We start from the raw sequence: 14,927 nt of genomic DNA, 5'->3' as shown, positions 1-14,927 counted from the left end.
ACTGGAGTACCTTGGTCTCCGCATCATCAATGCAATCCAAGCAGAAATATCTATTAAAGGGTTTGTATCCTCAGTCTGTTGTAAACCATGACATGGATAAAATTAAAGAAAGTGAATTCCTTTGCTCCCAAGTAAATACAGTCAGCTCCGTAATAAAGTGAACGAATGTTACGATTCCAAATATAGCACAGTAGACATACAATTTTCATGAAATTTTCAAGTTTGATAAAGTGATAACCAGAAAACTCTGGAATAGGTATACAACATTAATGCAATACTAAAGCACATTTGATGCTGTTACAAAGAAAATAGTATTACTAGTTATTAAATCACTTATTAAGTGAAATGGGCCTGTTTACACTGCACAATTGTTGTGTCTCATGTTCATTGGACTATTTAAAGTCATAACTTGAATCTAAAAGTCATCTTCCTTTCCAGAGTTTTCTGGTTCTCACAGTAGCATCTCAAAGCAGTTGTTTACCCATGCTTACCCAGTTCACTGAATTTATTTAATTTAATCTTTGGTAGAAAAATCGTAGTTCTAGTCCTCATTCCTTTGGAAACCACTGTAGAATAGCTTTTTCAAAAATTCAACGGAACTAAGTCTTTGCCTCAAACTCTGATTTTCTAATCTCTAACTATTTGCAATCCAATGTCGTAAACCTTTGATATTTCAAACTTTGAATTTCGTTATATCAAATCTACAGGTTGCAAAGATATAGGGATGAAAAAGTTTGAGTTTGTGACAAAGACTCAATTCCTTTGACTGAAGAGTTTAATCGAAAAAATATGGCCTTGGTAAACGTCATTTATTAAGCAAAACGTAAAATGTAAATATATTTATTTCACCGATCTGCTTAATCATTAGATAAATGCTAGTACTGCTGAGTTTGCTGCTGATTGACCTTGTATCAGCTGTGAAGGTCAACACAGAGCAGAATGAGTCAGCTATGACAATCAAAGAATTCAGGTTCAAATTAAGAATTGTTAAACTTTTTCAATATAACTATAAAGCACAAAAATATTTCTAGACAAAACTAATACGAAACATTTGAGATTTTCCACCACTGACTCTATTCTATCTCATTGTATTAAAATACTCTAGGTAAAGGTCTCTACTGATTGTATCTACTATAGGTGTAGGTCTCTACTGGCTGTATATACTCTAGGTATAGGTCTTTACTGACTTTAACTACTCTAGGTATAGGTCTCTACTGACTGTATCTACTATAGGTGTAGGTCTCTACTGGCTGTAACTACTTTAGGTATAGGTTTCTACTGACTGTATCTACTCTGGGTATAGGTCTCTACTGACTGTATCTACTCTAGGTTTAGGAATCTACTGACTGTAACTACTCTAGTTATAGGTTTCTACTGACTGTAACTTCTCTAGGTATAGGTCTCTACTGACTGTATCTACTCTAGGTATAGGAATCTACTGACTGTATCTACTCTAGGTATAGGTTTCTACTGACTGTATCTACTCTAGATATAGGTCTCTACTGACTGTATCTACTCTAGGTATAGGTCTCTACAGACTGTATCTACCCTAGGTTTAGGTCTCTACTGACTGTATCTACTCTAGGTTTAGGTCTCTACTGACTCTATCTACTCTAGGTATGGGTTTCTACTGACTGTAACTATTCTAGGTTTAGGTCTCTACTGACTCTATCTACTCTAGGTATAGGTCTCTACTGACTGTATCTACTCTAGGTATAGGTCTCTACTGACTGTATCTATTCTAGATATAGGTTTCTACTGACTGTACCTACTCTAGGTATAGGTCTCTACTGACTGTATCTACTCTAGGTATAGGTCTCTACTGACTGTATATACTCTAGATATAGGTCTCTACTGACTGTATCTACTCTAGATATAGGTCTCTACTGACTGTATCTACTCTAGGTATAGATCTCTACTGACTGTATCTACTCTAGATATAGGTCTCGACTGACTGTATCTACTCTAGGTATAGGTCTCTACTGACTGGAAAGGATCTGTTGGTTAAATCTTCTGTAGAAAGAGTTCTTGATTCTTCGTGCTTTGGTAAAATTGTGGAATAAAATTAGATAAGTAACCAATGCATCCACCATCCCTTGGTTTTCTTTATATTTATTTGAATATATGTATATCGTGTGTTTCTTTACGAAAAAGTTTTAAGTGAATTAGGCCTTCATTCCCTACATAACATAAGTATATCTACACTTCAAACTTCACAGAGTTAACTCTGTAATGATAAATCAAATTAAAAATTTTCATATTCTCAGGCTAAAAAGAATTTTGTCTTTATTTTTCTGACATGATATGCATAACATTAACATGCAGTAATGTTTAATGTTTATCGTACTCCCAGAACTCTAATATTATATTTGCTTTTTAAACTCTATTCAGGCTGATTTCTGGTTTTCCCAAAATAGTCGGGGGGGGGGGGGGCCCAGGGAACCTAATTGTGATATAAATCTATGACATTAGACACATTTTTGGAAAGCCCTTGGGCTCAACTTTAATAATCTATTATTGCTTAACTTAACTTAAATATTTGCAAAATTAAAAAAAAATTGTTTTCAAAGAATACTGAAAATATGCAAATCTGTGCAAAAATCCATGCAAAATTTCCTCCCAAAAATTGTGCAATCTGCTATCTAATGTACAGAGAACTCTGAAATAGGAAGACGACTTTTAGAACCAAGTTATACCTTTAAAAAGCAAAATTAGCATGATTTAAAACAATTTTACAGTTAAAACAGGCCCATTTCACTAAATTAATACAGTCTTTCCATTCCATTGTTTTCTGGTTATCAGTGTACACTGTGTACTTAAGGAAAATAATATTATATATGGAAATTAATATTATATATGATATACACTGTATACTAGAAAACAATAATATATAGATGCTTTCTTTAGTAAATGATATACACTGTGTACTAGAGAACAATAATATAATAGATGCTTTCTTTTCTGTTTATTCAGCTCAAGATTGTCAGGTAAAATTTATTATCATATTGCTTACTTACATCTACTGTACAGTCTACCTGTGATTATATATCTACTGTATAGTCTACCTGTGGTGATATATCTACTGAATAGTCTACCTGTGATTATATAACTACTGTCTACTCTACCTGTGATAACATAGCTAATGTATGGTCGACCTGTGATTATATATCTACTGTCTAGTCTACCTGTGATTATATATCAACTGTCTACTCTACCTGTGATTATATATCTACTGTCTAGTCTACCTGTGATTATTATATCTACTTCTAGTCTACCTCTGATTATATATCTACTGTATAGTCTACCTGTGATTATATAACTACTGTCTACTCTACCTGTGCTAACATAGCTGATGTATGGTCGACCTGTGATTATATATCTACTGTCTAGTCTACCTGTGATGGTATATCTACTGTCTAGTCTACCTGTGATTATATATCTACTGTCTACTCTACCTCTGATTATATATCCACTGTATAGTCTACCTGTGATTATATATCTACTGTCTAGTCTATCTGTGATGATATATCTACTGTCTAGTCTACCTGTGATTATATATTTACTGTCTACTCTACCTGTGATTATATATCTACTGTCTACTCTACCTCTGATTATATATCCACTGTATAGTCTACCTGTGATTATATATCTACTGTCTAGTCTACCTGTGATTATATATCTACTGTCTAGTCTACCTGTGATTATATATCTACTGTCTAGTCTACCTGTGATTATATATCTACTGTATAGTCTACCTGTGATTATATATCTACTGTCTAGTCTACCTGTGATTATATATCTACTGTCTACTCTACCTGTGATTATATATCTACTGTCTAGTCTACCTATGATTATATATCTAATTTCTAGTCTACCTTTGATTATATAAATACTGTATAGTCTACCTGTGATTATATATCTACTGTATAGTCAACCTGTGATTATATATCTACTGTCTAGTCTATCTGTGATTATATATTTACTGCATAGTCTACCTGTGATTATATATTTACTGTCTAGTCTACCTGTGATTGTATATCTACTGTCTGACTATCTGTGATTATATATCTACTGTCTAGTCTACCACTGATTATATATCTACTCTCTAGTCTACCTCTGATTCAATATCTACTGTAAGGTCTACCTGTGATTATATATTTACTGTCTAGTCTACCTGTGACTATATATCTACTGTCTAGTCTACCTGTGACTATATATCTACTGTCTAGTCTATCTGTGATTATATATCTACTGTATAGTCTACCTGTGATTATATATCTACTGTATAGTCTACCTCTGATTATATTTCTACTGTCTACTCTACCTGTGATTATATATCTACTGTCTAGTCTACCTGTGATTATATATCTACTGTATAGTCTACCTGTAATGATATATCTACTCTCTAATCTACCTGTGATCATATATTTACTGTCTAGTCTACCTGTGATTATATATCTACAGTCTAGTCTACCTGTGATTATATATCTACTGTATAGTCTACCTGTGATTATATATCTACTGTCTAGTCTACCTCTGATTATATATCTACTGTCTAGTCTACCTCTGATTATACATCTACTCTCTGGTCTACCTCTGATTATATATTTACAGTCTAGTCTACCTGTGATTATATATCTACTGTATAGTCTACCTGTGATTATATATCTACTGTCGAGTTTACCTGTGATTATATATCTACTGTCTACTCTACCTGTGATTATATATCTACTGTCTAGTCTACCTCTGATTATATATCTACTGTCTACTTTACCTCTGATTATATATTTACTGTCTAGTCTACATGTGATTATATATATACTCTGTAGTCTACCTGTGATTATATATCTACTGTATAGTCTACCTGCGATCATATATCTACTCTCTAGACTAACTGTGATTATATATCTACTGTCTAGTCTACCTGTGATTATATATCTACTGTATAGTCTACTTGTGATGATAAATCTACTCTCTAGTCTACCTGTGATCATATATTTACTGTCTAGTCTACCCGTGATTATATACCTACTGTCTAGTCTACCTGTGATTATATATCTACTGTATAGCCTACCTGTGATTATATATCTACTGTCTAGTCTACCTGTGATTATATATCTACTGTATAGTCTACCTGTACTGATATATCTACTGTCTAGTCTACCTGTGATGATATATCTACTGTCTAGTGTACCTGTGATTATATATCTACTGTATAGTCTACCTGTGATTATAAATCTACTGTCTAGTCTACCTTTGATTATATATCTACTGTCTACTCTACCTCTGATTATATATATCTACTGTATAGTCTACCTGTGATGATATATTTACAGTCTAGTATACCTGTGATTATTTATTTACTGTATAGTCTACCTGTGATTATATATCAACTGTATAGTCTAACTGTGATTATATATCTACTGTCTAGTCTACCTGTGATTATATATCTACTGTATAGTCTACCTGTGATGATATATTTACTGTCTACTCTACCTGTGATTATATATCTACTGTCTACTCTACCTGTGATTATATATCTACTGTCTAGTCTATCTGTGATTATATATTTACGGTCTACTCTACCTGTGATTATATATCTACTGTCTAGTCTACCTATGATTATATATCTACTGTCTAGTCTACCTGTGATTATATATCTACTGTCTAGTCTACCTGTGATTATATATCTACTGTCTAGTCTACATGTGATGATATATCTATTGTCTAGTCTTCCTTTGATTATATATCTACTGTCGTCTACTCTACCTGTGATTATATATCTTTTGTCTACTCTACATGTGATGATATATCTATTGTCTAGTCTACCTTTGATTATATATCTACTGTCGTCTACTCTACCTGTGATTATATATCTATTGCCTAGTCTACCTGTGATTATATATTTACAGTCTTGCCTACCTGTGATTATATATCTACTGTATAGTCTACCTTTGATTATATATCTACTGTCTAGTCTACCTCTGAGTATATATCTACTCTCTAGTCTACCTCTGATTATATATCTACTGTATAGTCTACCTGTGATTATATATCTACTGTCTACTCTGCCTGTGATTATATATTTACTGTCTTGTCTACATGTGATTATAAATCTACTCTGTAGTCTACCTGTGATTATATATCTACTGTTTACTCTACCTGTGATTATATATCTACTGTCTAGTCTACCTCTGATTATATATCTACTGTCTACTTTACCTGTGATTATATCTACTGTCTAGTCTACCTGTGATTATAAATCTACTGTATGGTCTACCTGTTATTATATATCTACTGTCTAGTCTACCTGTGATTATATATCTACTGTCTAGTCTACCTGTGATTATATATCTACTGTATAGTCTACTTGTGATTATATATCTACTGTCTATTATACCTCTGATTATATATCTACTGTCTACTCTACCTGTGATTATTTATCTACTGTCTAGTCTACCTTTGATTATATGTCTACTGTCTAGTCTACCTGTGATTATATATCTACTGTCTACTATACCTGTGATTATATATCTACTGTCTAGTCTACCTGTGATTATATATCTGTCTACTGTCTAGTCTACCTGTGATTATATATCTACTGTCTAGTCTACCTGTGATTATATATCTACTGTCTAGTCTACTTGTGATTATATATCTACTTTATAGTCTACCTGTGCCTATAGTGGGTTGACCTGCGCAGCGTTTACGTGGTTTGGAAAGGATCATCCAATATTTCCAAACTCATGTTTTATATTCTCCTCCTGCTCTACTGTTAGGTTAGTTTATAATGTATTATATCAACCAATTAACGAGGTAAATAGATATATCAATGAACTTAACAGAGCAACTAACAAAGAGAACAAACTCAGTTTTGCATCTAGGGAAACATGTTCCAGAGGGAACAAAAGAAGATGAAAATCTACATAATATTATGCATAATTTTTCTGTAGGAAACATAAAAATTAAAAATGTCTTCTTCTAACTGATAATTGGAGATCCATTACTCTTCAAAGCACTGATACATTAAAAACCAACTATAAACACACAAGCAGTTCCCACTTCTACTGTCGTCTCCCCTAGTTCTGGAATGAAGGTTTTCACAAGTATAATTACTGATGCGGAGTATTTTGAAACCCTAGAACCTGAGAAATCTTTGCAATCCTGCTCCTCCTGCAACGATCATGAACTGTGAATACTGTATCCTCTGTTTTACATGCGTGCAATAACCAAAATCTGATACACCAGCTTGCTTGCCATCTTCAGCTTACATTGCTGATCAATGCATTTTATTTCATTATGCTAAACATTAATGATAAATCGTTTCTATAATGAAATATTGTTTAAATTCTGAGTTGTGTTTCTCATTCTAAATCTTGGGGGAATTTGTTCTTTTTTAAATTGGGTGAATAATTCCTTTATTTTTTTCTACTGTAGAAGATCTGAGAAAGCAACTTCCGGTCCCTCTTCCTGTTCCTGTGGCGCAGCATATGCTTGTCAAGGAGTCAAAGGAAACTTTGTTAAACTTCAGGTTGTCTTATTTAGTTTCAAATCAATTTTTCAAATATTAACTCCTCATTAAAACAAGAATATATATAATTCCTGTTACAAAGGTTTAAAAAGGCTGGTTTAAATGAGGCATACAACTTTTTTAATTAAAATCAACTTAAAATTCGTCGGTACTCGACAGTTCCTTTAAATCAATTTTGTATAATCCCTGCAAAATCGACAAGCTCCGATTGAATGTTTGAAATGGTACTTTTATATATATATATATATATATATATATATATATATATATATATGTTTTTAGTTGAATATTAGAGAGGAAAAAACCTGTCATTCATTATGCAGTGAAAACTCAAGGTTAGTTAATAATATCAAAACTGTTGGAAAAGAAATCTTTAAGAAACAAATAAATAGAAATAAAAACCATTTTGATTTTAGAACACAATTTTGTATTCGAAAACTATATTATCAATATTTTAATTCTTTAAAGGAATTGAGTTTTTGCCACAAACTCTGATATTCTAAATTCAATATCGTTGCAACCCAATGCCTTTAATATATTAAACTTTGAATTTTGTTAGATCAAATAATGTAAGTTTGAAATATCAAAGGTTTACATCATAAAGTTGCAAAGATATAGATTTTACAAAACTGAATGTGTGGCAAAGACTCAAATCCTTTGAACAGAGATACATGAACTTGTTCCAAATGGTCAACTTCGCATATCTGCATGAAATTTAAATGTGTACAAGACGCAAAAAATAAGTATGATGGGTAAGGGGACTGGTTCTATACTGGTCTAATTTGTCCAGACTCCGGTTAAAAATACTAAATAGAAGAAGGTATTTAATAACGGGAAGGTATTTTATTTACTTTCAGAAATTTCCCAATAGTTTTCACGAGAAAAAAAGGAATGTCAAAAACTTTAAATTTTCTCCAGTTTATTCAGAACACATGAGAATGCATCCCCACTTTAATCATGTTTAATCTCTTTAAATTCTACTCCCCCCCCAATGCATATTTATATCTCCAGACCCCCGTCCCCAGTCTTATTAGGGTTAAATATTAAATTTTTGCTTTAAACCTAATCTTTTTAAAGTTTGATTGAGAGTTTAATCAATTGATATGTTTGAATTGATATGTTTGAATTCTCAGAAAATGAATAAGAAACTGTTTGAGAAAGGGGAAATAATCTAAATTAAAAATTCATAAATATACAAAAAAGAATCAAATGCATAAAATAAACATACAATTTTATGGAATGGTATTTTAGTTTTGATGTCAAGAGAGCTCTAGATCTTTAAAAAAAAAAAAATCAAATTTAAGGCACTTTAGTGGATTTTATAAGGAGATATCAATGACCAAAAAACACAATATTTTCTTATTTTGCGAATACTACTTTTTTCCATGTAATAAAGAAATTGAAAATTATGAAATTAATTGATAATTAATTCTTGAGCTAATCTAATCACTGGACTTATTGATATTTGATATTTTAAAGTTTGACTTTTTAATTATTTTGGATACATAATTTGGATACATAATTTGGATAGATAATTTGGATACATAATTTGGATACATAATTTGGATACATAATTTGGATACATAATTTGACAAAAGGACACAACATCAGGTTGCAGAGATATTGTTTAAGAAGTTAAAGTTTGAGAAGACCTTGCATTTATATTTTAACGGAAGGTTGATTGATACTAATCTACAAATATTCATATGTATTGCAGATGTAAGTTTTATACTTGGTTTGGTTTGGATAATGCTGTATTCACGAACTACTGTTTCCTCTTCTCATCATGCGACCAGGTTCAACACAATTTAAAATAAACTTTTAAACCAAAGTTTTACTTCCAAAAGATAAACATTATGTTAGCTTTTAAAAGTTGTGTGGGTGGGGGAGAGAGGGGGAGTGTCACAATAAAAGATTCACAAGGAGTTTGATTTATTAAGAAAATATGTCAAATAAACTGAAGACTCGCCTCAAACTGCAATTTTCTAGCCCTTTATCATTGCAATCTAATGTTGTAAATCTTTAATATTTTAAACTTTGTTACTACATCTTGCACAGTCATAGTTTCATTAAAAGGTTTTACACAATCAGGTTGCAAAAATATAAGACGGAAGGTTTGATGGCTCCTCTACTCCACAAACACAAATTTGCAAAAAATGAATTTATTTTAAACCTACAAAATACAGTTTTAGTAAAAATAAAATATTGGTAAAATTGTTTTTAATGATTAATTGGGTTCGATTGGATTGGATAGGATTTGGAATGGATTGGATTGGATTAGGTTGGATTGTATTAGGTTGGATTGGATTGGTTTGCATATGATTTGGATTGGATTGCATTGGATAGGATTGGATTGGATAGGATTGGATAGAATTGGATTGGATTGGATTGGATTGAATTAGATTGGATTGGATGAGGTTGGGTTGTATTTGGTTGGATTGGATTGGATTGGGTTGGATTTGATTTGATTTGATTTGATTTTGGTTTGATTGGATTGGGTTTGATTGGATTGGATTGGATTGGATTGGGTTGGATTGGATTGGGTTTGATTGGATTGGGTTGGATTGGATTGGATTGGGTTGGATTTGATTTGATTTGATTTGAATGATTTGATTTTGATTGGATTGGATTGGGTTTGATTGGATTGGATAGGATTGGATAGGATTGGATTGGATTGGATTGGATTTGATTGGATGAGGTTGGGTTGTATTTGTTTGGATTGGATTGGATTGGGTTGGATAGGATTGGATTGGATAGGATTGGATAGGATTGGATTGGATTGGATTGGATTGGATTAGATTGGATTGGATGAGGTTGGTTTGTATTTGGTTGGATTGGATTGGATTGGGTTGGATTTGATTTGATTTGATTTGATTTTGGTTTGATTGGATTGGGTTTGATTGGATTGGATTGGATTGGATTGGGTTGGATTGGATTGGGTTTGATTGGATTGGGTTGGATTGGATTGGATTGGGTTGGATTTGATTTGATTTGATTTGAATGATTTGATTTTGATTGGATTGGATTGGGTTTGATTGGATTGGATTGGATTGGGTTGGATTTGATTTGATTTGATTTGATTGATTTGATTTTGATTGGATTGGATTGGGTTGGATTGGATTGGGTTTGATTGGATTGGATTGGATTGGGTTGGGTTGGATTGAATTGGGTTGGGTTGGATTGGATTGGATTGGATTTTGATTTAAATCCTGGGATTAAAACATGAGTTGAGTAATAAATCTATAAGGAATTTGAAGAAAATTGATATTGCTTGTGAAATTAGGAAATGTAAAATTCTGAATGTATTGAAGACCCTGTCACCGGAATTCGAGGTGTGGTTGATAGATCTGGTTTGGTTGATAGATCTGGTTTGGTTGATAGATCTGGTTTGGATGATAGATCTGGTTTGGTTAAAGGATCTGGTTTGGTTGAAGGATCTGGTTTGGTTGAGGGATCTGGTTTGGTTGATGGATCTGGTTTGGTTAAAGGGTCTGGTTTTGTTGAAGGATCTGGTTTGGTTGATGGATCTGGTTTGGTTGATGGATCTGGTTTGGTTGATGGATCTGGTTTGGTCAAAGGGTCTGGTTTGGTTGAAGGATCTAGTTTGGTTGAAGGATCTGGTTTGTTTGATGGATTTGGTTTGGTTGATGGATCTGGTTTGGTTGATGGTTCTGGTTTGGTTAAAGGGTTCTGGTTTGGTTAAAGGGTCTGGTTTGGTTGAAGGATCTGGTTTAGTTGAAGGATCTGGTTTAGTTGATGGATCTGGTTTTGTTGAAGGATATGGTTTGGTTAAAGGGGTCTGGTTTGGTTGAAATCGTTCAAAATCGTACTTTTGAGTGGATACGTTTTAGAATTGTTTTTTTTTTAATTATTAAATGACGACGACAAAAAAATGTAAACAAAATTCTAACTAACTAATTAGTTGTTCAGGAACAGGTTGAGAAAATAGAAATTAATCTTATCATCGAAGATAAGTAATCTTGTTCAATTAATAGTTTCTATTTTCTCAATATTCTAGTTTCTCATTATTCACAAAGGTTTTCTGCAGATTTTCTGGAATTAATATCTAAAAGACGACATTTGAAGAATTTGTAGAAATCTGCGATCAAATTCATAGAAAATAAGAAATTCAATATAATAAAGAAAACGAAGTAATTGATTCTTGCATTGATTTATTGGCCTTTTGAGAAATGTGTTCCTAACCATCTAATTAGTTTACTGTATAATTTTTACTTTATTTTTCGTCATCGTTATTTAATAATTACAAAAAACGATTCTGAAAACGTACCCAGCCAAATTCGTGATTTTAGACATCGACTATGCACTCAAACTCATTAATCATACCTCGTGGAAAAGTTTTATACGTCTCACATCAATCCTAAATGATTTATTATTATTAGTCATAAACTCTATTTTTTCATCCCTTTCTCTTTAATATTTGTTAACTTTAATGTCATAGTAATTTGTTTGTACATTCAGGCTGCAAAGAAAAAAAGAATTAGAAAATTTGAGTTTGAGGCGAGAGTAACCAATTCCTTTCTATATATATTATAATTTTGATTTCTAGAAATCTTGCAGCTGCAAATCTTGCTTTAGGTAAATATTAGAATGAATATAAATAAAAACAAGTAATAATAATTTGCATTCTCTTCTTCGTCAAATTAGGTTTTTTAATTTTAAGATTTTTATGAAGAGGAGAAAAAATGTAATTAGTAATTGTCTTCAAGATTGAGATTTTAAAGGAACTTATTTCCTAAAATCATTTTCTATAATTATAAATTTATAATATCTTGAAGTTATAATTCTTAAATATTATTTATCAATATTTCTACAGTGGACCCTCTTCATGCTTTCAATACACACTTACACCTGATATATCAAGCATTCCTTTATCCTCATCATTCTCATCATCATCATCATCATCATCGTCATCTTCATCTTCATTCCTTAGTTCCTCCCTCTCTACATTATCTACAGGTAAGATACTAGGGACACCAGGGATACCGAGGATACCAGAGATACCAGGGATACCAGGGATACAAGGATTAATATGGATACCAAGGATACCAGGGATACCAGGGATACCAGAGATACCAGGGATACCAGGGATATCAGGGATACCAGGGATACCAGGGATACCAGGGATACCAGGGATACCAGAGATACCAGGGATACAAGGGATACCAGAGATACCAGAGATACCAGGGATACCAGGGATACCAGGGATACGAGGGATACCATTGGGCTGTAACTAAGTATATTACAGGACTAGAGACTGGTAAAATCCCTGTACCTGGGTCAGGTTCTGAGAGTTTTCTCTCTCTTCTCCCACCTCCTGGATCTCCTCCGACCCTTGGTTCAGGAGCAGGGTCAGGACAGTACAATCCTACCGCAGGATTATTGAGTACTCAAGGTAAAGCTAAGATCCACCTTAATTGAATATTTAAAAATAATTTTATATATTATATTCCCCAATATTCGTTTATAAGAAACCCTTGAGAAAATTATTATTAATCTTTTCATCGAAGGTTTAAGTGGCATATTGTATTGTAACAAAGATTATCTCGCTAGACTACAATGTTTTTTTGTATGCAGGAGGAACTTCTAATTCAGGGGGAACTTCTAATTCAGGAGGCACTTCGAATTCAGGAGGCAATTCGAATTCAGGAGGACCTTCGAATTTAGGAGGCCCTTTTAGCTCTGGAAACTCAGGAGATAATTTGAATTCTGTTGGTTCAGTTCCTCTAGGAAAAGATCAAAATTCTTTTAACAAAAATAAATTTTTTCAGAACCAAAAATATTGATTAAATATTTAAAGTTTTCCTAAATTGATCTTGATCTTGTGTCTATAGATGGAAGTAAACTGGAAAAGTATGGAAACACTGTTATTAATTATATGCCTGCGCTGAAGTGGCTACTGGTTCTCATCAAGAACAACAAGAGTTTAAACGACGTAAAATAATTAAAAATTACAAATTTGCAAATTCAAGGAACTTTCAAAGCTTTGTTTGGAAAGAAAAGTGTATTACTGTTGTAGGAAGAACTGTAAACAAAAGTGCGAGGTGTTTTTTTTTTTAGTACTTTATCCAGAAACTGCAAGTCTGCAGTACACAGTTTTTTGTAAACAAAGAAATAAAATTGAAATAAAGATTGTAATAATGGAAATGAAAAAAACGTATGCAAAATATTTAAACCATGATAAAGTGCATAATATGCAAATTTTATATCATTAAGTTCGCCCTGTGTGTACTAAACCTAAATAGTTACAAATCCGTTTAATTTTCAAATTATGTAAATTGTTATTAATCAAAGTTGGTTGAATAAGCCTCAACTTCAATAATGCTCCGTCGGACCGAGGACATTTGAATAAAATGATCAACGAGTGCCATTTACATACAGGGTTACCCACAAAAGATGAGACTTTAATGAGACTATATAATCAAATAAGCTTGCAAAGACAGAAACTGGAGGCTACCAGAAAGAAAATAAAACTCATGATCTGTGGGTCACCCTGTATTATAGATATATGTGATGTTCGTTTAAAATGAAAAGTTACCAACAAAGGGTTCAACCTAAACAACAAATGAATGCTTAAAAGCAATTTTGCTCAGAGGCCAAAACTTTTGGTATTTGAATCTCCGGCTAATTCGAGCATTCCAGGCTAAGCCGGAGATCTTTATGTTGACGGGTAAACCTGAACCGCAGAAATTACTGCTGAGGTGAAATTCTGTCAATGGTAGATTTGGGACAATGAAGACTTTAAATCCGGTATATTTCTGTACACTAGATATTGAGTTTAGTCGTTGAATCCCTGGGCTGAGCAGGAAATCCAACTCAAAAGTTCTCAGCTCATCGGTCTGTTATTTATGGGGTTTGTTTACTTAACATATGTAATATTATTCTGATTTATTATCTTCTATTTTCGTTCCTAGTTTTTTATATGGAAAAGTTTGAGGAAGACGATATTTGTCAGAATCATATTTTCCATTTTCCTCCTAAATGTAAGAATACTAGCGAAATGTCGATGATAAAATCTTAAATTACATCAGTATATAACCCTCACTCAATATCTAAAAATAGAATTTTCTGGTCAAGCGCTAAACATTTACCTAACAAGCTTTAATTTTATATTTATTAAAGATAAATTTTATGTACAATGTATGTCGACAGTGGACATGTTAGTAGAGTCCCAATACAAATGTTGACTACATGGTCACCCACAAAGAATGAGACTTGAGAAACGACTGTTCACAATTCTTTTAGTCTTTTTTCTGAGATGCAGCTGGTCCCTTGCAGGTGCATAACGTTTTCATTTTTTTGAAAAACGATCGTTTTTTTCGTTTTCCTATCGTTTTTTGTTTCTTTTTCCGATCGTTTTAAAAACTATCATTTTTTT

The 14,927-nt window shown here is 32.6% G+C and overlaps 1 protein-coding gene across 3 annotated transcripts; it reads left to right on the top strand.

Annotated features, from left to right (window-relative positions):
* Positions 1-752: 752 nt before the first annotated feature.
* On the top strand, positions 753-14,878 carry LOC111697728 (uncharacterized protein DDB_G0271670). 3 transcript variants are annotated; one of them, XM_023467845.1, is made up of 12 exons: positions 753-970; positions 1,970-2,046; positions 2,908-2,987; positions 6,670-6,779; positions 7,438-7,531; positions 7,814-7,866; positions 9,249-9,327; positions 12,099-12,127; positions 12,366-12,508; positions 12,798-12,944; positions 13,163-13,279; positions 13,384-14,878. In XM_023467845.1, exons 1-12 carry the CDS (start codon positions 873-875, stop codon positions 13,491-13,493), a joined length of 1,137 nt encoding a protein of 378 aa, XP_023323613.1. In that variant the 5' UTR covers positions 753-872; the 3' UTR covers positions 13,494-14,878. The 3 variants fall into 3 exon arrangements, with proteins under 3 accessions (XP_023323613.1, XP_023323604.1, XP_023323596.1); XM_023467836.1 differs by having other exon boundaries at positions 13,145-13,279; XM_023467828.1 differs by having other exon boundaries at positions 754-970; positions 13,127-13,279.
* Positions 14,879-14,927: the final 49 nt, after the last annotated feature.

This window comes from Eurytemora carolleeae, unplaced genomic scaffold (assembly GCF_000591075.1).
Source record: "Eurytemora carolleeae unplaced genomic scaffold, Eaff_2.0 scaffold89, whole genome shotgun sequence".
NCBI lineage: Eukaryota > Metazoa > Arthropoda > Copepoda > Calanoida > Temoridae > Eurytemora > Eurytemora carolleeae.
Note: the sequence above shows the minus strand (reverse complement) of the source record. Positions and strands in the feature narration are given on the sequence as shown.

Excerpts from the sequence above, each read along its gene's own strand:
- LOC111697728 (XM_023467828.1), top strand. The coding sequence starts at position 873 with ATGCTAGTACTGCTGAGTTTGCTGCTGATTGACCTTGTATCAGCTGTG. Across the intron at positions 7,532-7,813 it reads GAAACTTTGTTAAACTTCAG|TTGAATATTAGAGAGGAAAA; the intron begins GTTGTCTTATTT and ends ATATGTTTTTAG. Across the intron at positions 7,867-9,248 it reads TTATGCAGTGAAAACTCAAG|ATGTAAGTTTTATACTTGGT; the intron begins GTTAGTTAATAA and ends TATGTATTGCAG.